The following is a 27,972-nucleotide window of genomic DNA, read 5'->3' on the forward strand; positions in this document are numbered from 1 at the left end:
TGCAGTATTTTTGTTGTTAATGAGCTTCCAGACTTGAGATGAATCAAAGAAACTCCTTTTTTCTCAGAGTTATACAAGTTTCATCCCCCAAGCTGTGCTCAATCTTTAACGTTCTTATTTCCTTTGAATTTACTACTCACTATTTTACTAAAGTTGTTTCTTGATTACTAGTCTCTATTATTTGTTCTGCATGTTAAATGATAGACCATTGTTTTCATTTTTGCTTCGGGTTCTACCACACTAACATAGAAAAAGAAAAAAATCAGTACCGGGGGTGGGGGAGGTGGAGGAATGGGACATTTTCAAATAGTGTGAAAGTGCCCCCCCAGCAGAGAGGAGTAGTAAAAAGTCGCTTGAATTTGTTTAATGGGTACTTTAAGTTGGCTGTTTCTTGCCTTTAGGATAAAGGTCAGAAGCTGATGAGGATTATGTTAGACCTTGAAAGACAAGGCTTAGAAGCTATGGAGGACATCCTCACCAGTACAGAGGTTCTGGATCCTGCTGAAGTAGCAGACCTTTTCTATGACTGTGTCGATACAGAAATTAAGTTCTTCAAGTGAAGTAAGCAAATGTTTTAATACTTTGATTTAGAAACTAAATTGTCTGCTAAGTTGTCAGAAAAGCAGCTCATCTGCACATGTATAAATAAGATGTATAAATACAAGACTTAGTTTGATTCTGATTGTGCTGGTATAACTTCAGTGGTGTTACTCCTGGTTTACACCACTTTAAATGATTGTAGAATCAGGCCTCCATTATCTTTATTTCCCTTTTGATACCTTCTCTGAACAGATTGTCTCAAAAGTCTTTGTCCTTTATGTAATGTTATAGCCTCTCTTAGTTTTCCATTTGATTGTTGCTGTACGTGGATTTTAAACCACTGTTATCTCATTTCAGCCACAGTGGACACCGTTAGCCTTTTCACAAGAAGACTCTATAGTTCTTCGAGCCTTGAAAGATAGTCTCCAGTCCACATAGCTGAATTTGCAGGAGGAAAACAAACAAAAAGCCTTCTGTCTTTCTAGAAAAATGTTCCTCAGTAGCTATATTGAGTTAACAAAATTGCTTTCCTTTGTCCAATCATGCGGTGGTCCCGTTCTGTGTGTAGTGAAAGGAGAGAGTCACTGTTTGGTCCGTGTGTGCATGCCAGCTAATGTAGTGCAGAATGTTTCATTGTTTGGGCAACAAAAAATTAAAACAAGGAATAACTTCAATCCAGTGTAATTTCCATATAATCTTTTAAAGCAAACAATTGTTTTTGTTTGTTTTTATCTCCCCCTCCCCCTACATAGCTCAGGCTAGGTAGCAAAGTTCAAATGCTTAGAATTTCACCAGGTAAGTGTACGCTTCCCACTTCACATTGGAAACTACAGAGGTTTTAAAAACAAAAACAGCAGCATCTGAATTAGAGATAAGGCCTGGTTCTGAGCTTGCTTGTGTAACACTGTTGGCTGGAATGGAGCCACTCCTGACTTATGCCAGAACACATGAGCAGAATCATGCCCCCCAGGGCTCAGTGCTGCCCTCATCTGTTCATACCTTGGAAAAACAACTATTGCACTTGTGATGTCTGGTAGGTTTTTTTTTTCTCCTTTCCCTAGATTCATAGTACTGTGTATTGCAGGCAGAATCAAACGGAGCGCCTGGTACATTGTGTAATCAAATGACTCCAAGGCAGCATTGATAGACACAGCAATGCAGTGACAGCTCAGTCAGAACACTTCTTTTGTTCCAATAGAGGCTGGGTGTTGAAAATAAAATTAGGGACAGCAGTCTGGCTGGGGGACCGTATTGCCATATGAAAGACAATTCTGTGAGTTCTCCAAATGGTATGTGCTCTTTACACCCGGAGGAAATCTCCACTTATTTAGTACAAGGAAAAGGAAACGATCATGACTGAACTGTTGCTTAGTCCTTGCAAGGCACAAATTCACAGCGAAGCTAAGATCTGAATGTTACTCCCTTACACTCTGCAGGGAGGAGGATACAAATGGTTTATTTGCAGTTTTTCATCAGCATTCAAACACCATTTTACCCACTGTATTCATATTTGGATTCATGTGACTCCAGTGATTATCTACTTTTCATGTGCTCTTGCCATAACTCCTTCACTTTAAGAAGTTAACCCAGTGCAGAGAGTGAGCTTTGATCAAGGAACCTTCTTAACTCATGACACGAGGGACAATATTAGAGCTGGGTGGAGACAAGGTGTTATTTCCCACCCATTGAAATATTGCAGCAGCATGAACAAACCAGTTTTTCTTTTGGAGGGAGGTTGATGATTGAGAAGAGAAGTCCCCACTGAAGTTTCTCGGAAGGGGAGCATCAGTTTACCACCCTTTTGATACTGACAGTGTGTTTGGGGGCTGCACCCAACCCCTAGAAAATATGTAGCTCTCGGATGCTTGGAATCAGCATCAAACATCTTACAAACACAGTTTAAGGAAGTTTTTACTAATGCTTCATCTGCCACTTGCAGCTCTAAATCCATTCAGCAGACACGTAAGTCTATATTTATGCTGTGGCTACACAAAGCCTCTACAGCCATAAAATAATGCCTTCAATTTACTTGCTTTCTGTTAAACTCCTGTAGTGGCTTTATCAGATCTCCTCAAACAACAGTATTAATCCAGGCTTTTGTAGAATACGATTTCAAAAAGATCTGCCAGTGAAATACATCTGGGCTCAAACTGATTTTCTGATTGTTATTGCTCTTCCCCTTTAATTCTCTTTGTATCCCCTTTTGGGTTTTTTATGTGTCTTTGTTTTTTGAATTTACCTCCCTTCTTCCATAAGTACTATAATTCCAACTTGCTTCAAATGGAAACAGGACAGAGGTGATCCACACCTTTCTAGGAGTCCTACATTCCATGCCCTTGACTTTGTAGGTAACATTGAACATGTCTCTTAGGCAGCATAGCTGCCACTCCAAGTGTAAGACAGTGGCCACTATACAAAGTATCCAAGTAACCTCAGTAACTGTTCAGAGGTGAGCCACTGTGTACTATGATGTTTTACCATTTTGTAGTGCATGAAATAGCTATAATAACCATATTTTATAGTGTGTTTCTGTAATTCTTTTAATATGCTGTGCAATACAGCAGAGCCAGGGAGCTGTGGGAGAGGGGAGATATATAAGCCCTAGCCTAATTACGGTGTGGTTCCCTGTAGAAAAGGAAAGGTTACTGCAGGTTAATAGGAGCACCTGTAGTCAGTTAAGGCCTGTCAGAAACCTAATAAAACCTCCCTGCTTCCTCCCTGTTGCTGAGAACTGGAGGAAGGGAGACTTCCTCTCCTAGTGTCAAGGACTGAGGGTAAGAAACTTGTAGGGGTTGGGAGGGGCTGGGGCTTAGAGTAAGGAGCAAACCCAGACCCACTTCCCTCCTCTACCACCTTCCAGGGCCACTAGTGGGGCCCTTGATGCCCCAACAGCAAGGGCAAGGGGTGGTGTCCTAGCCCCCCTGCCAAGAAAAGCATGGGACCCACCAAAACAACATTGGCCATTTTGCCACAGCTGCTGTACATTGAATCATCAGCGATTTAAAACAGCCAAAGCAGTATTGTGCATAGTCAAAAAAATTGCATCCATAATTTAAGAAGTGCCAAAGAGGCCAGTATTCAGCAGAATATATAATACAAATATGTGTGCTGCCAAAGCAAGGTAAATGTAATGGAAACGTAGCCAAGTAATGACTGACTGGAGTTTAAAGTTTGCTTGTCAGATTCTGAAATAAAATAAAGATGAAAGGAACATTCTTTAGCACACACGGTCTCAAAATGTGATACTGAATGACAGTGTCAACCATTTCATATAGTCAATAGAGATTATAAATAAAACTATACCTAAACCATGGAATACCAGCAACTGGCTAGACAGGCTTGTGCATTAGGGGAAATGCAGGCAGGCAGTGCTTATTGTGCCTTTTGCGCTAGTGTGTTGGATTCTCTTACATAGTAACTAATTTGGTGTGTGTAATCATGTTCTATATTGCCTAGGTGTAAATGATTGCAGTGTTGTGGTAAATAAAACTAATGTAAGTATATGCTCTTGGAAATAAGAGTATATACTGATTCACTGAAGAGCTGGTCCACTTAAATAAGTAAAATGTCTCGAGAGCCTTGTGGTTTTTTTTTTTTTTTAAAAAGTTCCTCCTCTATCTTGCTTCTGTTAGTGCACTCTGTGTACTGCAGCCATGGTTTAAAAAAAGGCAAAATCTAATTTCTGAAACCAGATATTGCACTTGGCTCCTCTCTAGTTCTAAGACAGGAGTTCTGCTTAGAAGGGAGACGTCTTCTGCTCTAAAAGCACGCAACTGAGATGAAAATGCTAGTGTTCTCATTCTTACACATTAAGGCTCTGCTCCTGCAACTTACTGACTATGGACAGAATGCTGTGCTTCTTGAATTCTCTTGACTTCAGTGGGCCTTGGTGTGGTTCAGGGATGCGCCTACATGAAGTCACTTGCAGGATTGGGGCCTCCAAGGGTTTATCTCACAGCCTGTGGCATAGAATCTCTGAGACTGGGGCAACAGACCTTGGACTTGTGCTCCAGTGCTAAAGACACCTGTGTAGATATTGCAGCATAAGCTAGAGCTTAGGCTCTGAACCCCAACCCTAGACTTCAGAGCCTGAGCATGAACGTCAACATAGCTATTTATAGTAGCATAGTGCAAGCCTAAGTCTGTCAACCCAGGCTTAGACTCATGGCTGCAGGCTGCCATTTGTTGTGTAGATGTACCATGATTGTCCAAACTCAAGCTCTTGTCAGCATCATTCAGGGCAGGCTTAGTACAAGCATTATGTGAAACACAGTATGTTGTAAATTAAAATATGTGTGCTGATTTGCTTAATGCTTGCAGGATAAAGACACTAAACCTCAAAGCCAGTGGAGTGGGTGGCACAGTGGCATTGTTTCACATCTATGCTGAATTTGGGCTTAGCTATGTTGAGCCAAAGGGGGCAGGGAATAAAGATGTCTACTTTAAAGAGAGTGCACTGTTTTGTATTGTTCTCTGAAGCTATGCCCACCATTTCATGCAGCTATTTGCACACATCAGCCCTGTTCCCTGTCTGGGGGTGTGTCAAGATGTATGCCTTCAGACTGAACCAAGGCACTGCAAAGCTTGGGCTAATTTTCTTGTGGGAACTAATAAGTAGAGTTTTGCAGTCATCTTGTGGGAATTACATATCTTCTGGGAACTACTGTTTGGCAAAATTAATAAATAAATTCAGCACCATGAGCCAGGTACTAAGTTATTTTGTACAAAAAATTTCCCCCTGCAAAGTCCCTTTGAGCCAAGTGCTCTCTGGCCCTTACCTTCATGCATAGTAGTGATATTATATAAAGGGCTGAGGTTGAGACCCTCTCTTGTGTGTACCATCACCGCATACACTTCTCCCATAATACTGGAGAAAGCAATACCCTCTTTAGTTACGGATTTAGATTGTTTGTTGAGTCAGTGCCTTACTGACTGGGCAGAAGCATCAAGCACTCAAATAGTCATGGATGCTGAACCATCACACTGTAGAGTAGTGAAAAGAATTTAGTTTTGTGGGGGTACCCTATGTGTTCGTATCATCCATATTTTTTAAATTTCTAAATTTAATTTACCAGCACAACAATGTAGTTCAGCACATGGAGTCAAAGTTCCCTGCTACCTCAGGCTCTGATAGTCAACATCCACTTTCTCCCACACTTTCCATGTGTTCAGATGTGTAAAAAGTCAGCCAGCACCATGTGTTGTATAAAAATGTAGTGGGATGAAGGTTTGGATACAGAGGAATTTTAAATAATTAAGGCTAGATTCAGGAAAGGATTTAAGCACTTAAACCCCAGATTTAGGGATCCTGCCATTCACAAAAACCTCTGCTCAGCTGTCACAGCACCCACTCGGACCCCAAGAGGCAGGCCTAGACAAACTGACTAGGGGGAGCAAGGACAACTCCCTCAACTTTTAGCCCACTAGCTAGGGAACTCAGCTGAGATCTGGGAGATCCCTGGACTGTGGGATAGTCTGATGTGGTATTTCCTTAATCCATCCTCTTGAAGCTGTTCCACTGTAGATAATTTTAAAAAGAAAAAGGTATTGGGCCAACAACAGTGTGTGCAAGCACAAGACTCACTGTAGCGTGGTTGCTAGAGAAATCACATGGGAGACCTAGAAGCCACTGCCCCTGCTCCAGTGACTTTTTAAAAATATTTTATCCACAGTGGAACAGCTTCAAGAGGAGAGAGAGAAGTGGCCCTCTCAGACTAGCCCCCTGGAAAAGTGGCAGACGCCTGTTCAAAGGCCTTCTCCTTCTCAGAGGGAAGGTGGCTTCAACCAGGTTTTTCCGATCTCCTAAATTAGTATCCTAACCAAAGTTAGAGGCAGGTTCCCTCCTCCTCCTCCCACACTTACCTGAAGTGGCATAGGCATCTAACTCCAAAAAAAGGGGGTGGCAGCTGAGAATCGCAAGGTACCCCCCTGCAGCCCAGACTTAGATGTCTACTGCAGAGGGGTGGGGATTGGGACCTCCTATTGGCTAGCTTCCATGAGGCACCATCTAGTGCCTGGGTTATCAAAACAAAATTTTTGGTGGCCTCAGAGTGCGGCCACTAACTCTCGCTAGTGGCCTCACTGACACTTTCCCTAAAAAAATAATTAAATTTAGGAACAATTAAATAGGCACAGATACACATCCAAATAATTTATATATGGAGGGGTATATTGTAGACTTAATGAAAATACTGTGAAAAGTGATTGCTAATATCACTTTTCACAGCATACTTAGTAGCTACCTGGGAGGCTGTGAAAAGTGTTACTTGCATGTGTTTGTTAATATCACTTTTCTCCGCAAGCCCCAGGGCTCAGCGATGATGGTGGGATGGATGCAGATCAGGGGAGGCAGCAGGGTCCAGGGACGATGGGGGTGGTGGTTGAGCCCTGTTGCTGCATAGTCAGAGCCAGGGGTTGGTGTCTGCTGCCATGTTACCAGGGCAGAGCCAGGGAGAGGAGCTGTGTGGCTGGAGCCAGAGATTAGAGCCTGCTGCTTCACAGCTGGAGCTGTGGTCAGAGTCCAGAGTCTGTCCACGGCCAGAACACGTGGCTGGAGCCAGGAGTCCACGCCCGCCACCGTGTAGCTGGAGCCAGCGCTTGCTGCTGAGCGGTCTGGGGTCAGCACCGGCTGCTGCATAGCCGGAGGCCAGGACCAGATCTGTCGGTCAGTGCAAGCAGCTGGGGCAGGGGATCAGCGCCAGGGCCACACTGCCGGAACTGGGGGTCAGCACCTGCCACTGCATGGCTGAGCCAAGGGTTGGCACCTGACGCCCTACAGTCGGAGCCTGCTGCCACATGGCTGGGGGCCACCGCCTACCACTGTGCAGCCGGAGGCCAGGACCAGAACCCACACCTGCTACTGCATTGCCAGAACTGGGTTCCAGAGGCAGAAGCCTTGCAGCCAGATCCCGAAGCCCCATGGTTAAAGCCTGCTGCGGCTCAGTGCCTGGGGCCAGCATCTGCCACTGCCTGGCCAGAAACCAAGACAGAGTTGGGGGCCAGAACCAGGGGCTGAAGCCCTGCCAGGGCTGCATGGCTGGATTTTTTTTGGGGGGGGGTGGAGGGGAGTGGGAGTCAGTACCTGCCACCCTATGGTTGGAGCCCAGGGCAACACAGCCAGGCTACTGAAGTCCCAGCACTGGAGCCTGCTGCCCAAAACCCCTTCTCCATTTAATGCACACAAGTTAAAGTACAAAGGAGGAACTAATCTACAAAGACACTTTATTGTTTTAGAAATCCTTATAAAATATTTGCTGCACAGTATTACAGGGTCCAGTACAGATGAGAATAGGCAAGAAATCATACTCCACATTTGCTTTTAATGCACAATGCCAATAATACTGTAGCAGAATACTATTCCTGAATAGCCTCATATTAGACTTTCTGTAAGAAAAGATGCAATGCCCATGTTGATGCCTACCTAAATTTGACTATTATATTTTATATGCTCAAGCACAGTTAACTATTGTAATTACAATACTGGTGACAGCATTTATTTTTCAATATGTCACACACACAGGCAAACTATTTATTAAGAGATCAGTACAGGCAAGAAAAAGAGCCAGGAGGGTATTACGTTTCAGAAGCCCTATGGTGCTGCTGCATTCTACAGCTGGAAAAGTTGTTCTTCCAAGAGATAATTCAGTAGCTCCAGAACCTCACTCTGTACTTCCTCTATCCCATCAGACTCAGGGCCAGATTCACTGCTGTGGTCAGTGGCTCCAGCAATGCAAAGTAGCTGTCCAATTGCTAGAGTTCACTGATGAATCTGGTCCCAAGCCCTTCGGGGGGCAGGGGGGTAGTATATTAAGCATAAGTAGGAACCTGCAGCCCACTTATCCATCCATGAATGATTCCACACACAGTTACCTTCTTTTTGTTGACCAGTCAGGCACCGTGTGAACAACTTCCCCACCCCCAATTGTTCACAGCAGAGTTGCTGGGATCTTCTTTACCTGATGTCCTTAAAGTCCAGCTAGTTACAAGGGCATGACCAGTTCTGCCTTCCTTAGTATTTAGGTGGTGGTGACAAGGCTACTAGCTAACTTTGCAGAGAAAGACACTATCCAGAGATAGACAGCAAAGGGGAAGAACTACACCCCTAAACTGGATTTAACATACCTGCTAGATTTGCAATTTGGGATGCTGCAGAGTTTATGCAAATAAGGCTTTAATTTCATATGCATATTTGAATAGTCATAATGCCATCAGCTTTCCCCAGCCCCCACCATCAAATCTAGCCATCCTCCTAAAATCTACCCTGCTCTGGCTCCATATTTGAGTTTCCTCCCTTGGAGATCACTACCACCTCTGCTAACCTAGGGAGGGGTCCAGGTTGTCTCCTGCCCACAAGGTCTGTACTGAAATGGAAGCCAGACTCTTGATCCCTTTCTAGCCTACCAGGGAGAGTTTCCTACCTCCCTTCTCTGATCTGCAGGCTGCTGCTCCCCCTCCTGGCTACTGCTTGCAAAATCAGTTCTGTTTAGCTAAGCAGCCACTGCTCCCCTGGAAAGAAGAGGATTAATGAGAAGCTGCCTGCCAGAGTGCAGAACCTCTGGAATGATTTCAGGCACCCCCACACTCCTGGGCTCTTGAAAAACAAGAGATTAAAGCTACTTTGTGGGAACTCAGGACCAGGGTCCTGAAATTGAGTCTCCAAGGGAAACAACACATGAATTAAAAGACTGACTGAAGCACTCTTAACCTGGCCATTTTTATTGTATAACTTTAAGCCAGAGACAAGCCAACCTATGGATGCACCTGCAAGGAAAAGTCTGATTTCCAGTGAGGTAATTAAGGTAACCTGCATGAGCTCGCCACCCTGTCAGCTACCCTGGCAACTGGCAGAAAGGGGAGGAGAGTTTTTGGCACCTGTGGCAAACTGAGGTATCTTGGGAATCAATCTGCAGTTCCAGACTACAGCCCTTCACAGCTCGCATTGAGTGAAAAGAGCTGCATGGAGCATATAAATGAAGGAAGACTTCTGGCAATTGCCTGCAGAGCTGTTCAAAGGAGATTGGTGAGAATGAGCAATACCAGTTGTCGTCTTTCTAGTATTTAGCTATTACATGCTTCTTTAGCTAACTGGAGAGGGGCATGTTGGGGATTATGGGGGGTGAGGGAATGACAATGTCTAGAAAGCCTGTCAGACAAGTGGCAGGTGGGCTCCTGGCTAGCAGCAGCAATAAGCAGTATTTAAAGAGAAAATCTATACTGTACAAAAGGGTCACATGTTAGCGACATGATGGTCCAGCTGTGCCCTTGTACACACACATGCTGGCAAATGCATTCATCCCAGTTTTGCTTTCTGACCGAGGAGAAACACTTTGGAAAAGCTTTGCCTTATTTGCTAATGCATGACAATGCTGTTAGGCAGTCCAGCCCAGGTAGTCATGTTCCAGCTCATTCCCTTCTGACAGGTACACCCACTAGCAAACCTGAGAGAGAGAGTAGCGTACTGCGTGCAGTGGTGTCCGCAGCCCCTTTTTCCTGCCTATATATATATATATATATATATGTTTGACCAATAGATCCCTGTAATTATGGACCCCTCTGTGGTAATATTGAGGAAGAGGCCATTTTGCAGCGGGTTGCGGGGGGGAGGGGTGGCGGTAGGTAGGAAACAGGCAGCAAAGTAACTTACAATGAGATTATAAAGTCATGCCAAAAACCATACAATATATAGAGTATCTTATTGTCAGATAGCTAATTGAAAACTCCTGTAAATATAATTAGAGCTCTTTGGGGGAATACTAAAAATATTTAAAAGATGAGGAAGAAAAATATGAGTAATGCATGGAATACTGTTTGAGATGATATCTTGATGATGATTTGAATGAGAATTACATAATGACCACTACTAAAGAATTCAAATCTCATGGTGCTTGGTTTTAAAAATTCCTGAAGTAAACAACAATCATTTAAAAGCCTGTGCCAGCACTCTCCTCTATTGCCATACGATGACTAGGCTAGTTCAGAGAATGCATAATTAAAGTATTTTCTTTTTTCCAGTTAAAAATATCAAATCAGTGATGCTGCATCATTTGATTGTTAAAATATAATCTCTACTCATTTAACAAAACCTCCTCTGTTTCATACATTATCTTGTTATCTTCACCCTCCTGTGTAGTTCTGCACCAGAGATCTGTTAGAGGGATCTTCTCATCTCACATGTGTTCTTAGTGGAGGATTTGTAGGGGTATCTATAAGATACATAGGATACCATCTATTACAGGATGTCCATTGTTTCTGTATATGCTTACAGTACATCATGCAATGCCCCTGTACAGAAACCGGAACCAGTCTAAGAAAAGTAGTGCCAGCATGAAGATTTCGGGGGTAGGGAGTTGTCTAACATAATACAGAACCCATGGGATCTATACAAATAGTAGCTTGGACAGTTAGGATAGGAACTTGTGTGATTTTATTTATCTATTTTTAAAATGCCTATTTTCAAAGCTGGGTGGGTGAAGTTGTGCTCCCAAAACACAGTGATATGATTTTCAAAGGCTGAGCATCTGTATCTCCCAGCGTATTGGTGCTTCTGAGAATCTGTCATTCTTATCTAGGTGCCAAAATATAGAGTTAGGATGCAACTTTAAGCACTCAGGTTTGAAATCTTGGAACTGTCTTTTATATTCGTATATAGTGATTACAGGTTCAGTATTAAACCACAGTTCATTTCTGACATCACCTGTTCATGAACACATTAAGGCTGAGTCAAGACCATGCTAAGTCTGTTTACCTAATATTTTTAACTTAAGAGCTTCCTACTTAAATAATGTAATGAATACAATTAAACTGGTGGCATGTCAGCACACGTTACTGTTTCGTCTTTTTCTAGAAACATTTTATAACAAAAGACAATGAATCCTATCTTTGGGATTCATTATAACAGTAACACTGAAAGTATATCATGATATCCTAAAAAGAAAAGGAGGACTTGTGGCACCTTAGAGACTAACCAATTTATTAGAGCATAAGCTTTCGTGAGCTACAGCTCACTTCCTCAGATGCATATCGTGGAAACTGCAGCAGGCTTTATATATACACAGAGAATATGAAACAATACCTATTCCCACCCCACTGTCCTGCTGGTAATAGCTTATCTAAAGTGATTTCCAGCACAAATCCAGGTTTTCTCACCCTCCACCCCCCCACACAAATTCACTCTCCTGCTGGTGATAGCCCATCCAAAGTGACAACTCTTTACACAATGTGCATGACAATCAAGCTGGGCTATTTCCTGCATAAATCCAGGTTCTCACATCCCCCCACCCCCATACACATGTGTATGTGTATGGGGGTGTATGTGTATGGGGGTGGGGGGATGTGAGAACCTGGATTTATGCAGGAAATAGCCCAGCTTGATTGTCATGCACATTGTGTAAAGAGTTGTCACTTTGGATGGGCTATCACCAGCAGGAGAGTGAATTTGTGTGGGGGGGTGGAGGGTGAGAAAACCTGGATTTGTGCTGGAAATCACTTTAGATAAGCTATTACCAGCAGGACAGTGGGGTGGGAATAGGTATTGTTTCATATTCTCTGTGTATATATAAAGCCTGCTGCAGTTTCCACGATATGCATCTGAGGAAGTGAGCTGTAGCTCACGAAAGCTTATGCTCTAATAAATTGGTTAGTCTCTAAGGTGCCACAAGTCCTCCTTTTCTTTTTGCGAATACAGACTAACACGGCTGCTACTCTGAAACCTGTCATGATATCCTAGCAACTCAATCATAATTTAACACTAAATTGTTGCCCAGTGTTACTTAATTTATATTCACATTGACATTTTTAACTATGTTGGAAAAACAGCTTTAATCCTGTCATGCTTGTACAAGATTTTTCAATACTTACCTCTAGATGCCTTGCTGGGATAAATTCTCTGAAATGGCTTGAATTCATCAGGAGGGGGGAATTCTTCCACAGAATGAAAAGTAAACTTAGATTCAAACTCATCTGGAGAATTAAAAAAAAAAAGTTGTCTATTACCTGGAAAATAAACTCTGGCCACCATTAACAAAGCTGGGTTACCACTGGAAAAAAATTGATGAGGCAGTTAACTATTACAGTTGAAGTGCCTGACTGATATCCCAGTGACGTTTACAGTGGTTCATGCTGTGGAAAAACTCCATCTTAAGTGGGATTATCTGGTTAATCACCCCTTTTTTGTTCACAACTGCACCATCCCAATACTAATCATATAACATGCCTCTGGCAATCACAGCAATTTTTTATGATGTTAGAACCAGGGCCGTCCTGAAGGGGGAGCCTGGGGCAGAAGTGACGAATCAGTCACTTCTGGGACTGACCACGCTGGGCAATCGCGCCGGCCCGCGGGCCCCCAAAGCGCAGGGCCCGGAGTGGTCACCCCGATTTGCCATACCCTAGGGACAGCTCTGGTTAGGACAGTATTTGATGTATTCTGACCTGGCTTTAGAGTAATGAAGCAGCTAGAAACAAAGATAAGACCAAACAGCCAACTCACCAAAAAAAGTGTCCTTGGGAACCTCTGTCCTATAGAATTTAATGGGGATGAAACCACTAGGCTTCTGTAGATATTACTCTAAACCCAATATAATTTAATAGACAGTTATTACTTTTGTATAGCATTTTGCACTGTCCTGTAGAATTTTATAGCAGGTGTCTACTTTTCTATTCTATCAGATAGTCCAAAAACCTAATGAGAAGTTATAACTTTGTTGTTGTATAAGGCTCTTCTACAGAGGAACACTACAGAGCATCTCTCTATCTCTAGTTATACTGCTTTTTCACAGTGGACTTCATGCACCCTGGACTTTCACAGTTACTGTAAGATTTGCGTGAGAGGTTTTTGGTAGGATGTATATTTATCAGGCTTTTGTGTAGAAATCTTTCAAGTATAGCAAAGAAGTTTAATTTAGAAAATATTACCAAGGATGTGCATGTTTCCATTTCTGTGCTGTGGAAAGGGCTCACGTGCAGCTGGCCAGGATGAAACTTGGGTATATGGACACTTGCTTGTAAGCTCAGTTGATGGTGATCTTGCTGGAGGCAGCGGAGGTGGAATTAACTTTCCAGTGTGGCTTACTTAAAAAGAAGCAGACAGCACAAAGATACAGTAATGGATGAATGAGTTCTTAAGACATTCCTTTGAAAAATGAACTGATTGGACTTTAGACCTGACACAATGTTTAGTTCAAAGCCAAATGGCACCATGGTAAGAGGATACTTTTATAGCTGTCATGTTAGAATCACTACAGCAGTAATGCTTGGATCTATTCTATACTTATCACTATCTCTGAATACCTGACCCATTATATTTAAAAGGTGTTTCCCTTAGCTTTAAAAAAAATATATAGTCAATTAATTGCGCTATCTACACATCCATATGTAAGGTTCAGCCTATACCCTTTAGCTGGTTTTTATTATGGGGAGCTGCATATTTCTCAATCTCACAAACCCAATTTCATATTTTTTCCAACTGGCACTTCTGGTCTACAAGCAGCTGGATTTCCAGATGCAGTCTGCCCCTCTCCACCTATATCCTCTCAGTCTGCCCGTATATCTGTCCCCAATCCCTGTTGCAATGATGCATTTGGTCTGGATGGAACATGGAGGATGTTTCTATCAACCTCTTCCCTGCTTCTCTCCAAGGAATTGGTTCTAAGATTTCTCCTGGGCTGGATTTTCTTTGTGAACCTGAACTATGATTCCTCTTCCTCATCAGAATACAGCAAGTTGATTAGCTTTGCCTTTGTCCACTCTTCAGTGTTGCGCTAGGTAGAGAAAGGCAGCTCAACTATCTGCCTTCTCTTGAGTTGTTCATAACTCATTTTCCTGTCTTTCTCATCACTGTTCCTTTCCCATAAAGACTGTGCTTTGCCCTTCTACACTTCTTTCACTGCTGTTGGCACTTATGGAAATTCACACAGTCATAGATCACACACACTGCCCCCGTGTGTCACAGTTTCAGGGTAACTGCTCCTGTACTCCCCCTCCAGGGTCCACAAAGGGCACCCCCTTTAGGGTTCCAGTTCTCTGCTGTCACCTCTCCAGAGCAGAAACCTGCCTCTCACTCTGCTGACCAGGGATTTTATGGCTGCACAGCTCCCTGCTTTACACGGGCATATCTTCAGCAAGCCAGACTGCTAAAAAAGGCCAGTACCTGTGCTTTGCTTTCTCTCAGGGGGCCATGATCAGAGTATTTTCCACAGTTATAAGCAACCACATTTATGGTTGAGGTAAAAGCATGACGGAGAAAACAACAAAACAATAAAAACTTACATGCATGCTAAAAAGCCTACCAAGAGATCATCCCCAACTCCAAACTAAGGCTCTGGTAGGTTTAGTCTTTCGAAACCTACAACTAGGTTTTCCCCATGGTTAGAAGTTCATCTATCTTATATCCAGAACCCAGGCTGGCCAGATCAGGTTTTTCTTGTTTTGTTTTTTTAAATACAGCTCAGGCCCTTTGATCCTGGCCTTCCGTAACAGGTAGTTAGCAGACAATGACCCTCTCCATAAGGGCTTAGCTTCAAAAAGTTGGGTTTTTGCATAACTGGAGTTAGGTAATTTGAATTAATCTCTCCCAAGGGATTCCCCAGGAAATCCACTTAATACTTATTGTCCCAAAGTTGGTTCCAACCTGCTGCACCGCTCAGCTCTCAGGAAGAGAAAGCCAAGCACTGACTAGTTTTCTCAGCAGTGTGGGAGACAGACCCACAGCCGGAGCAACTGCTCTCACTGAGTTCCCAGTGATCTATGCTCCCAGGTTCAGAGATCCTCTCTACACGTGGGGCCTAGATCCTGCTGCTCTAGATATCTTGTCTTCTGCCACCATAGCTCTCAGACTAGGGTTGTATTTTTCTGTAGCCTTGTGTAGTTTGAAAACTCATTTTCAAAACTTACCTGCACCTCTGCCTTGTCTCTTCTTCTGCACTGCTGCAGCTGGCTGAGGGAAGGGTGGGGCAGGAGGGAGAGGCATGGACTGAATACCAGGTTTTTGGAACAAGAAGTGTGGAGATTTGGGGGGCAGTGCAGGTGGAATGTCATGGCTGTTCACAGCACTGTTAAAGGTAGGGGAGGGTGGCAGCGGCAAGGATCCCCTTGATGAAGGAGTAGGAGGCAGTGGTGGTGGAGGCGGGGGAGGAGTTGGAGGTGGATAATCCCTCAAATCAGGCTGTGGGGCAGAAGTGCAATAAAAGTCAGTTCTAACTGGCAATCCACAAGGCGGTGCCAGGGGCAGGGGAGGAGCCGGCAGGTATGAAGCTGTTGCTTGAAACTTGGCGGGCTTGTCACTCGGAGGAGGGGGTGGTGGTGGAGGAACCACCAAATTCGGGGGTGACACTTTTGCAGGTTTTTCCAGAGGAGAGGGAAGAGGTGGAGGAGGTGGGAAAACAAGGGAAGGTTTGCTGGAAACTGGCGGAGGTGGGGGAGGGGCAGGCATGCTGGGCCGAGCTGGTCCTGCTCGTGGCCCACTGAGTAGCTCCGATGGGTGTGCTGCTCTTGGACAATCAAGTGGACTTGAAACATTACTGCTTGCTTTGGCATTGCCATTCAATGGGGCTGGAGACTTTGGAGGAGGCACTCGTACTCCAGGCAGCTGCCCAGCCTTGCCAGCTGGAAAACAAAACCTCAAGGTAGATCATGAAAGACCAACACATAAGCCTGGTATCAAATAGTCAGATAAAAACAGCGCAAAAAAGGAGCTGGTCCTATTTGCCCAATAAAACTTTTACTGAAATACTGCAAGGGATTTGACACTCTTCCCCATCACACAAATGTCGTAAATAGTATTTCTGCAATGGACAATCTCTAACTTGAGGGGGTCGAGAAGGCAGCATGTTCCAGGAGATTGGACTGGGACTCAGGAGACCTCTGCCACTGGCCTGCTGGGTGACAGTGGGCAAGTCACTTCATTTCTTTGCCTCAGTTTCCCCATGTAGTGTACCCATTCTCTGCAGAGGAGTGAGCTTCTGTGTAAGCAATCTGTTTGAAGACTTACCTTTCTGTAGCCCATAGAGTTAGACTAAAGGCATTTTATTTAGCAATAATGCAAGAAACCTATAGGCCTATACCCTGTAAGACATTAACTTAAGTAGCTAGCATAAGGCTTTGAGGCCTCTGAGACTTAGCATAAGTGAGTTGCCTAACAGCAACCCTAAGCTATTGGGGAACCAGGAGTGGATTACTTAGGGGATTTTTGCTACAAGATCGTATAAAATACCAGGTAGCTACAGGAAATCAAACTGATACCAGCTTTGGATATTTTAGGACTGGAACATCTGGGAATACATAACCATGAACTTGCCTTGGCAACAAATTGATGTAAATGATAAATTGGGATGATTAATATACTAACCCACAGAATAAAGACACCAACATTATTAGAGTGAGAAAGCTAGTTATGGATAAAGGAGGCCAGGCATTAATATGATTATTCATGACAGCCAACAGACTCTATAATAGGCCAAACCACCATGTATGCCTCAAGATCTTGACTACTGAACTTGATTGGTATGCCAGAGGTAGGGTAGGACCGTTGTGGATCACCACTAGGTTTCCATGAGAGGTATGACAGTATGTGCAAAGGACATCAGCCTGATTTTACACTATAGCTACTATCTCATTTGGTTTGGAACTTTTTTTTTTTTTTTTTACTAATTGTGCTAATAAAAGTATTTAAAGCTCTGCTCTGCCCTCAGTGTGTGTGTTGCCTTTGGGCGCATCGGGGTTCCCACCAGACACTAAAGTAAATCTGAATTCTGTTCCACCTGATTCTGGGACTATAACCTTTCAAACCTCAAAAGCTTAGCCAGTGTCTAGCTGGAAACTCTTAACAGGGAATATTATCAATAACCACACAATACATCAGGTAACACTTTCCCATGCCGTGGAAAGCCCCAGGGACAAAGACATCCAGCCTGTTAGTGCTAGGTGGAGAGAAGGCTTTTGGTTCCCCTTTGTCTCTGTGGCTAGCGTACTACCATGGTGTTATCTGACCAGACTAAAAGGAATGAAAAGCAGGGCCCTTCTCATGGTGCCTGGCCCTAGGCCATTTAGATAGAATTTCAGCCACTTAGGAGCAAGGCTGTTCCTCCAAACCAGTCACATCTGTCAGTGCTGTGGCCCACTGCAGATTGGACTGCACTAGTCCCCCTTTCAGTCTGGCTAGTAAGGAGTGGAGTCCATGATTGCTGCAGACAGTGGTTGAGAGGCTTGGAATGAAAAATATATATACACACACACACACCCCAGCCAGACTGGGTTGCAGGGCTTTGCTACAAGAGACACTTGTTCATTTTCCTCTTAACATTCTCCAGTTTATCAGCCATTTTAGTACTCCCTTATGTGAGAGCCTGACAAACCTGAGGGGAAAAACTACTCTAGGGAAAATTCTGGAGATCATAAGTGACAGCTCACGACACAGGCTTTCCACTCTGCACAAGGTAGAATGAGATGGAGACAGACAAGTGCCTTTAAAACTGCATGCTGTATTGGGTACTAACCCACATGCTGTTCTTAAGGTTGCTCATGCCTGCTCCTGTGTGGTAGAAGCACTGGGGACTGACTTGGTTCAAAGTAGCACTTTTAGAATATTCCACATAGTCTGCCTTTTACAATGGCCAATAAAAAAAATGCAGGTGTTATTCCAATTCTGCTCTCTCAGCCTCTGAAGGCGGGTGATGCACATCATGGTTTCTTAACTCTGACAGTGAGGTCCCAGATTCATCAGTTTGCAAATCTGGCTGCAGAGCTAATGTTAAAAACCAAATTCTCAAAAACACCAACTCTGATACAATACCTTCCTTGCTTGCTGATCCAGCTGTGTCCCAAACTTCAATCATTCTGGGAAAATCCTTCTCCATCAGTGGATGGAGAAGACACAATAGGCCACAGAACTAATGTGGTTCCAATGCGGTGAATGTGCACACTTCACTTCGTGCAGATGTGCTCTGTGGGGATCCCTCCATCCCATGGATTTTCAGGGTGGGCCATAACAAAATGGCTGGCTCCATAACTTTGTGGCTATTTCAGCCACATACACCAGGGATATGTGGACACAGGAGGCACACAGGATGCTGAGTGTCTGAGCCTACATTAGTTCCGAAAGAGCAACTCCACCATTTTGGCACCCACAGCTGCCTTCAGTGATTAGGAAGCAGTTCTGTGACAAGCCCATTTACTATTTCAAAAGTTCTATATCAAGCAAGCATTTATTTTCCATTGATAAAGGCAATATATATGTCTGCTGACTACCTGTTACAGAAGGCCAGGATCAAAGGGCCTGAATCCATAGCTCCCCTAAACTTACACACACAGCTCCTAAGCGAGAAAGATCAGTTTCAGTTCTAATTAACTGTCCCAAGACATTTTCACTTAATTGAGTGATTAGTTAATTGACACATTTTCGAAGAATTCAACTAATATTTTCCCCAGAGCTTCACATTACTAACACAATGCATCCAGAATGTGTTGCTTATCTTGGTCCAGCATATTGCAAAACTATCAGAGGAAATGGAATAAAATTCATGTTTTCATGCTCAGGTTTTAATTTTAATTTTTAACTCCTGTCTCTAGGTCCAGCTAGGAAATCTCATAAAACACTTGTTCATTTTCATTCCTGGTTCAGAAATGTTTGTCTCCTGACTGCCACAGGAAATTGAGACAATTTTGTGGTTTGTATTGGGGGAGGGGGAGAAATCAATTTAGTTGTGTCTTAACCAATCACGCAGTGACAATTTCAATTCCATATCACAGAGAGAGAATGGAGTAAATGGAGACATGAAGCCCATTATCTGTGAAAATGACCTTTCTATAACCTATGGTGATAGCCTGTCACAACTGGGTAACCAGATACTGAAAGCCAACTCCTCTTATACCTGGAGAAACAGGTCTATATAAAAGCCACTAGAAAAGTGACTGGGGAAGTTCTGCAGGTTCTAGTTTCAATTTCTAAGTTCTTGTTTTAAAAGTATCAGGTGAATAATTCAATGTACACTAAGATACAATGTATGTTATCTACCCTTGCAGTTATGCCAAGATTGGGATGACTAAAAGTGAACACAGGTGTTGAAACCAAGCAACCTTCTAGACTCATTTCTCAGCTCACTTTTAATACTGATCTCTTAGGCACCATCGAGACTAGGGCCATTTTTCAAAATTTCCCATCTTTACCAACAGCAGTTCAGCTGCATTAGTGTTAACAAGCTTGGGGTCTACTGTGCCTTAAAAGCAACTGCTCTGAGGAGGTACATACAGCAGTGGCAGTAACAGGCTCTCTGTCTACACTACTAGTATCCCTGGAGCTTCATGGATCTCAAAAACAGTGGGAAATTTTTGGAAAATTCCTCCTGTGAAGACAGGGCCTTAGCGTTCATTAACTCCCACAAATTACCAATATAACAAAATTATAATTAATACTTGATATAGATTACAAAACATTAACAAGAGCACAACTAAAGCATAGCTCTCACTCCTTTAGTGTTACCACCTTCAGCCCTCACACCACTTCCCCCACACACACTTTTTTTTTTTTTACAAACACACACACACACACACACAGTTACTGTGTCACGTCTTACTTGGGGCTTCCTTACAAACATACATTCACAGACGTTACACACCCAAGTGGTTCTGTTTAAATCAATGGGACTACTCACGTGATCAAGGGGGATGGAGATTTAGTTCCTTGGGCCCCAGTCCAGCACAACACTTAAACATGTGCCTAAGTAAGTATGCAAGTAGCCCCATTCAAGTCAATGTGAAAGCCCACATGCTTAAAATTAGGTAGTTGCTTACGGCTGAAATGTTCATAAAAAAATGACTTAGATGCCCAAGTCCCATTGACTAAGGGCACTTAGTGAGATCATCAAAAGTGCCTATTGACATCAATGGGAGCTAGGTGTAGAAATCCCACTAGGCACCTAAATACCTTTGAAAGTCTGGCTAAGTAATTTGTTGGATCAAGGTCTAACTTTGTAAGCTTCAGAGGGCAGTGATTTTTATTATGTGTCTCTAAAACAATGTGCACATCTGTAGTGCAGTAGATTTGAGGAACTGGATTAGAAGCATAGAGTATCTCTATATTAGGCAATTTTTCTTATCATTGGTCTTGAGGGTTAACTATTTAGCGTTTAAGAGCAGAGGCACAGACAAGGGGGATTCAGGTGCACATAAAGGTATATTAGTTTGGTGCCAAAATAAATCAAAGGTTTAAAAAAAATCACAAAAGCTACATGGAGTGTCTTTATTTCACATTACAATCCCAGTTTCATTAGTCTGTTCTTTCCTACAGAAAAGTGTCCTTACCCGTCATGTCTCTTTGGCCAACTGGTTTCAGCATGGGAAAGCCACCTGCAAACAAGCCCCCCAATGATGGCTGAGCACCACTTTTGCTGGTTGCTGGTCCACCTCCATCTCTGTTAGGTCCTCTGGGTTCTGTTACAAGGAGAGGAGTTTATAGATGTGTTTTGTTGTCTACATTCAGGCTTTTCAAAGGGCTAACACCAGCAAACACCAGCCTCTGATTTTGTTGTTTTAACATATACAGCCAAGAAAGTTACTGAGGGTGCAAGAGAGACAACTTTACTATTTAACCTACATCTTAGAGCACAGCACCTTCTCGTGCCTCAATAATGCTAGGACATTTTAGTCTCGTATTTAGCCATCATTTTGTGATGAGCTGTTAAACTATCATTAAATTCAGATTTTAATCTTTCATACAATTCTGAAGAGTAGCTGACAGTGACAGAAGTCACTTGTAATCTCTTAAGAAAGCACGGTTTTCACTGGGTCCAGCTGATCTGCACATCACTTCCCCGGTGGATCAGCTGGGTATCCAGCACCGATTAATGCTGTCACACATGTGTAAGACTCTTTCCTTCAGTGTTAGAAACATCTGGCAACCTGCCAGCAGTTACTCAGAAGCCTGGAAGTGGTTTGTGAGAGAATGGAATGACCCACAGGTGTCTCTAGATACCTCTAGAACTATTTTTTTACCTTTTAAATTTAAAATCAGCTTTCCAGGGGTAATACAATATATTTGTAGCTAAATGGAAACCTGTGCTAGGCAGCCAATAAATGTTCCTGTTTCAGAGTAGCTCCGCTTCTAGGATTTATCAGATAAATAAAACAAAACACGGAAGGAAAAAAGGTCTCCTAATTTTTCCCACAGTCAACAAATTCTCTTCTCAACATTCTCATTTAGAATGTAAGCTCTTCTGGGGAGGGGTGTAAATTCCATTTTGACTGTGAAATGTCTAGTGTAGTGCACTTATGTTGCTATAAAGTGCTAAATGACAAATCTAGAACCTATGATTTAAAGTGGGTTCTAAATTTGGCAAATCAAGCCCTCCCCTCAGTAGTTGTCCATACTGAAGTTGGCCTTAAGACAAACATAAGGCCGTGACTAATTTTGCAGACCCTCAGTCATACAAGTGGTCCAATTGGCTTCTACAGGACTACTCAGGCAAGAGATTGGCAGGCCTGGGCCCCTTTCTCAGAGTTGACAAAGCTGCACACTTACTTTCAATCTGTGGTGCACTTCGGTCACTGATTTGGGTAACTTTCCTTAAGCGAGTCCCTTGCTGAATATCTGCTAGTAATGCACTTCGATCTTTTTGATCTTCCTTTCTGAGCTTTGGGGGCTCTGTACTTGCCTGTTGAAGATAACAATATTAGACAGTGAGGCAAAAGCTGAGAAAGGAAGCACAAAATAAATAAACTTTAATAGAGTAAATCCGGAGTGAAGCAAGCATCTCAGGCAGTTATCTTGAAATCTTTATTACTGTGCCTTAAATTATATATTATTGGAATTAACACAACTGTCTTCAGACACACAAAAGCTAGGAAACTGCAAGTTAAAGGGGGCTCTACTAGCACTGTTTAATTTCATCTGAACAAAACAAGGGACCTACTTTCATTTCAATCTGACCTTCTGGCAAATGAGCTACCAATGTTCCTAGAAGTGCCAGGCCTGCCCGCCTCCTTCCCCCATCCTGTAATTCTAACACTGAAGGCACATAGGTCTTTTGATTTTTACCTACAATGCTTTATGAAAGGAAGATTTCATAAGCAATTTGAGAACACAATTTTTTCCAGTATTTCTCCTTCCTCGTTAAAAAAGACCATTTAATCATAAGCATTGCAACCTGCAATACTGATATGATCGCATTACTATATAGCATCTTGTGTTTAATCTTGATGATATAATTCAGACATTTCAACTGGGGTTTAAGTGCCTCTGTATTAGGGAATTGTATAGATTTAAACAGTTTAAATAGATTGCTTTAAAAATCAATTTAGCTAAATAAACAATATTCTAGTGTGTTCAAGGCCTATAAGCATAAAGACAAGCAGTTGTCTCGGTATGACCACACTAATATAAAATCTTGGGTTTGTTCTTGAATATGAGACTCTACAGAATAAAAAAAAGCAGAAATCTGTTATTTCAGATGTCTGGCAATTTGGTTTTTCTTCAAACAGGTAAAAAAGGACAAAGTGGAAATGTCCAAAGCCAGTGGGTGGGTGGCACTGGATTGTCCTCCAACATGAGAATCTTCAACTCAGCGCAAGTCCTTATAGCCAAGTCCAGAGCAAGTTATTATAGCCAAGTTATCCCTCCAAAACAGAAACACACAAGACCCTTTTCTTTAGCAGCCTATTATTGCTCCACTTTAACTTTATACTTACTCTGGCTCAAACATCTCACTCTCTTAAAAAATACTATCTGAGAATTGTGAAGATGGAAAACAGGATTGAAAATTTTTAGAAGCCACTATATGATCAGAATTTTTACCTAGCTAATTTAAAATGCAATTGATACTTACATTTCATTGCCTATTTTTATTCACTATGCTTTAAAAAAATAATAATCTGGATTTGCAAATGTCCACTAGGTGGCACTCTTAGGTGACAGTAATGTCTATTACATTCCTGCCATCTGATGTAAAAACTCAGCAATAACCTTGTGACTGATACTGTGACCATATATTCTTCAAAAGGGCATTGAAAAAATATAGTCATTCCTAGATAGTTCCCTAATTTACATAATAGTTCTGCTTTCCCACATGCTTAAAACAAAGTTTAAACGTACAAGCAATTCTGGTTATCAAGGCACTGAAAGGCTGACTGATATAAGCAATGTTATAGGGTACATACGAGTTGGAATTTATTTCCAGTCACTTTTTCCTCAACTATTCACAATACTTACTATGACAAATGGACGAACCATAACTGGAGCAAATATATCTTGCCTGTATCAAAAGCTTTTCACCAGTATCTTCAAACTTTCTTCTCCCCACTCCCACTAATAATTTAACTGTAGCTAGTCAATTAGGATCTAAAGCTACTTGATCAAGACTGTTAGGTTTAAAATTAGATCCAACAGCTGTGTTTTTTTCTGGGTTCATGTGTCCACATATTATGCCAGCTGTCCGCTCTGCCTGCCTGCTCCATTCTTGTGAGCAGATAGGGTATTGGAATATTGTTTGTATTTCAGTACACAATCTGTAGTAGATTAAATTGGTCACAATGATCTCTGACACAGTGTCCCTCTAATATAAACTGCTAAATTCCCTTTAGAGATGTGTGTGTGTGTGTGTGTGTGTGTGTGTGTCACTACACAAAGAGGGAATATTTCATTTTGCAAATATAAAATGTATTGTAGGATAGAACTGTAGGAATCTTCACTTCAAACACTCCGACTCACACTTCTGTAGTTTTAGATCCTCATATTGTACATTTATATATAATTTTCATGGCCAGAGCGGTTAATCTGTCTGCTGATTGATTATGCTGTGGAACAGCTTGATATGGATTCTTTTTCCATTACAAGGTCAAGACAGTATGGGAGTAGCAGTGTTGCTTGGCTGCACACCTGTGAGAACTCCCCTAAGGATTTCTTGTTTGCAGCATTGCCCACACCTACACTATCTGTGACATTTTAATAGTGCCAGTGAGTGCTGGCACCCTTTAGCACAAGTATCCCAATGAGGGCAGAAATATGAATATACTCCAGCAAGGAAACCTGCTCCAATTGATTAGCTGCAGACAGACTTTTCAAGCCTCATCTCTTGGGTACTGCACAGATATCTGTTAAGGAAGAAGAATTAGCCAGGGATTCACTGTCATGTTATTTATACAGAATAAACAAATAAATAATTGGGTAAGCTGGTACAGCCAGAAGACAGAAATGAACTCTTCATTGGGGTTAGACCTTCAATCTTAAAAATATACACACAAGTGTCGTGAGCAGGAAGACAAATACATTTTCCTTGGCACTCACAGGGGGGAGCAGAGGTGTAACACAAAGGGTATCATTTTTACAAAGTGCTTCTCTACACTAATGGGGCAACTACATTTACAGAATAGGAAATGTCTCAGTCCTTCACTGAAAATCAAAAGGGAAGCAGACAAGAATGTGAAGATCGTTTGTTTTACTAAATGCCAGAGATGCCTAAGGTAACACAGAATGAAATTAAATTGGTTAGTTCTCATTTCCTTGGTAACCATCAGGTTATTGCTCTATTATTTCACACAAAAGAATGTTGTGTTAAATAATTTGTTACAGAAATAGAATAAGTCACATGTGCAGTAGCCTCAATTTAAAGAAATGCTTTATTTTTCACCTCACTGAGCTTCACCATATTTTTCCCTTACATATCATAGAACTGGAAGGGACCTCAAGAGGTCATCTAGTCCAGTTCCCTGCACTCAAGGAAGGACTGAGTATTATCTAGACCATTCCTGACAGGTGTTTGTCCAACCTGTTCTTAAAAATCCCCAACGATGGAGATTCCACAACCTCCCTAGGCAATTTATTCCAATGCTTAACCACTCTGACAGTTGGGAAGTTTTTCCTAATGTCCAACCTAAACCGCCGAGGCTGCAATTTAATGTCCTATGTTACGCCACCTAAACTTAAGCTGGTAAGTGGAGGCCATATTGTTTCTGCATTGACAGACACTATTCATGCTGTTATTTTAAATCCCTTTGTTATAGAGGCTTTCCTACCTACTGTACCAAGCACCCCAACATTCATATCCCAAAAATTCTTTATTGCTGGATATTACATAGGATGTAGCACATCAGATCAGACCATTGGTTCACATCCATATACTATGGCAGAAGCCAATACTGGAAACTTCAGATGATCCTCCCTGTGTAGATGTAATATATACTTAGACTTTTGTAAGGCTGTACCACTTTCTGTTTCAAACAATTACCAGTATACAATATCAATAAAGCACACATTAAATGGGCTAAGAACTGCCTGAGCTCAAAAAAAAAAAAAAACTCAAATGGGGGAGTTTCTAGCAGGGTTCCCCGGGGATTTGTATTAAGACTAATGCTATTCAACATTTGAGGACTTCAATAGCTCAGACATAGGTGAGAGGTTTTTCGCATGAGTGGGTGGGTGAGATTCTGTGGCCTGTGTTGTGCAGGAGATCAGACTAGATGATCATAATGGTCCTTTCTGACCTTAGTATCTATGAATCTATTTTCATCAATGATCTGAAAGTAAATATAAAATCACTACTGACAAAATTTGCAGATGACACAAAGATTAGTGGAATGGTAAATAATAAAGATGACAGGGCAGTCATACAGAGCGATCTGGACTGCATAGTAAGCTGGGCCCTTCAAAACAAAATGCGTTTTAATACAGCCCAATGTTAAGTGATTGGATTGTATTAACCTAGGAACAAGGAATCCAGGTCATCCGCGAAGAACAGGTGACTGCAGGGGTGGCAGGTTTGTAGAAATTTTGGTGGTGCCCAGAACCCGCCCCCCCCTCCAAAAAAAACCTCTGCCCCCCACCTGCTAAGGCTCTGGGAGGGAGTTTGGGTGGGGGGAAGAGGTCTGGGGTGCAGGCCCTGGGCTGGGGATTAGGGTGCAGGAGGGGATGGGGGGGTGCAGGCTCTGGGAGGGAGTTTGGGGGCAGGAGGAGGTCTGGGGGAGGGGGTGCAGGGGTGAGGGCTGTGGGGCTGAGGATGAGAGCTTTGGGGTATGGGAGGGGTTCAGGGCTGGGGCAGAGGATTAGGATGCAGGGGGGAATGAGGGCTGGGGTTGAGGGGTTTGGGGCATTGGAGAGGCTCAGGGCTAGGACGGAAGGGTAGGGTAAGGGCAGCCTGCCTTGCCATTTGTGAATGCGGGGCACTAGGACCCTGCGGCAGCAGTTGATGCGGGGGAGCGGCAAAGCAGAGTCAGTGTGAGCTGCAAGCTCCAGGGCTCGGGGAGGTGAGCGGGGGCAGCAAGTGGGGGCCAGGGGACATTCAGGGGAGGTGCAGGGGGGCGGCAGGAGGGCCGGGAGAGAGACCTGGCCCCAAACATTGGTGGAGTTGGGCCCCCGGGCCCTGAGTATTGCTGGAACCTGGGCACTACAGTGTATATAACTCGCTGCCCCTGGGTGACTGTATCCTGGAAAGCAGTGCCTCTGAAAAGGATTTAAGGTCATAGCAGACAAGCAATTCAACATGAGTGCCCAGTGTGATGCTATGACAAAAAAAAAAAAAAAAAGGGGGCTAATGCAACCCTTGGATGTAGAAACAGGGGAGTAGCAAGTCAGAGCAGGGAGATGACTGGTTAGAACGATACTGCATACAGTTCAGGTGTCCACAAGCTATAAAAGATATTGAATAAGTGGAGAGGGGGGCAAAAAAAGCTGCCACAGATAAAAGGTTTGAGGGCTGGAGAAAAATCTTACACTGAGAGACTTAAAGAGATCAACCTGTTTAAGCTCATCAAAAAGAAGACTGAGCTATCACTTGATCACAGTGTATAAGTAATCTCACTGGGAGAAAATACCAGACATTAAAGGGCTCTTTAATTTAGTGGAGAAAGGCATAATAAGAACTAGGGCTGTCAAGCGATTAAAAAAATTAATCACAATTAGTCATGTGATTAATTGCACTATTAAATAATGATAGAATACCATTTATTTAAATGTGTGGATATTTTCTACATTTTCTAATACAAAGTGTACAGTGCTCACTTTATATTTATTTCTGATTACAAATATCTGCACTGTAAAAACAAAATAGTATTTTTCTATTCACCTAATAAGATGAAAGAAGTAGAGCATGAGGCTGACCACAAATAAAGTTAGAAAATGGAATTCTGAGGGACTTCAGAAGACTAAATCCTCCCATGCTGACTCTTTCTGAAGGAAGATTTCCAAGGGCCCATTCATGATGGGAGTCTACTCTGTGTGCCACCACAGCTACACCATAGCCATGTGAATCTTCTTCTCTCTCTCTTTACAAGATGGAGGAGAATATTGTCTTCTCACAGGGGTGTGTTCAGCATAAATCCTTGAGAGGTGCTCAGATTCCATAGTTATTTAAGAGTAAAAGGCATTTAGCTGTTTGAAAGATTCTACCAGTTATGGTAATATTAGTTATTTTTTAAAGAAGAAAATTGTGCTAGTATTTTTAAAACTTTACGGGT

At 42.6% G+C, this 27,972-nt stretch overlaps 2 protein-coding genes across 6 annotated transcripts in view; one reads left to right on the top strand and one right to left on the bottom strand.

The window, feature by feature from the left end:
* Positions 1-1,214, top strand: part of SCRN1 (secernin 1) — a 58,954-nt gene extending 57,740 nt beyond the window's left edge. The window contains exons 8-9 of the mRNA XM_084620038.1: positions 402-561; positions 898-1,214. Coding sequence (XP_084476164.1) covers positions 402-560 — 159 coding nt within the window. The 3' untranslated portion in view covers position 561; positions 898-1,214. The remainder of the gene's footprint in view (positions 1-401; positions 562-897) is intronic.
* Positions 1,215-9,239: 8,025 nt separating this feature from the next.
* Positions 9,240-27,972, bottom strand: part of WIPF3 (WAS/WASL interacting protein family member 3) — a 59,326-nt gene continuing 40,593 nt past the window's right edge. For all 5 annotated transcript variants that reach the window (XM_084618793.1, XM_084618794.1, XM_084618796.1 and 2 more), the window contains exons 3-8: positions 22,049-22,181; positions 20,833-20,961; positions 15,430-16,140; positions 13,453-13,608; positions 12,397-12,498; positions 9,240-10,742 (exon numbers count right to left, since the gene is read on the bottom strand). In XM_084618793.1, coding sequence (XP_084474919.1) covers positions 10,702-10,742; positions 12,397-12,498; positions 13,453-13,608; positions 15,430-16,140; positions 20,833-20,961; positions 22,049-22,181 — 1,272 coding nt within the window. In that variant the 3' untranslated portion in view covers positions 9,240-10,701. The remainder of the gene's footprint in view (positions 10,743-12,396; positions 12,499-13,452; positions 13,609-15,429; positions 16,141-20,832; positions 20,962-22,048; positions 22,182-27,972) is intronic.

This window comes from Lepidochelys olivacea, assembly GCF_965140295.1.
Source record: "Lepidochelys olivacea isolate rLepOli2 genome assembly, chromosome: 2".
In the NCBI taxonomy this organism is placed as follows: Eukaryota; Metazoa; Chordata; order Testudines; family Cheloniidae; genus Lepidochelys; species Lepidochelys olivacea.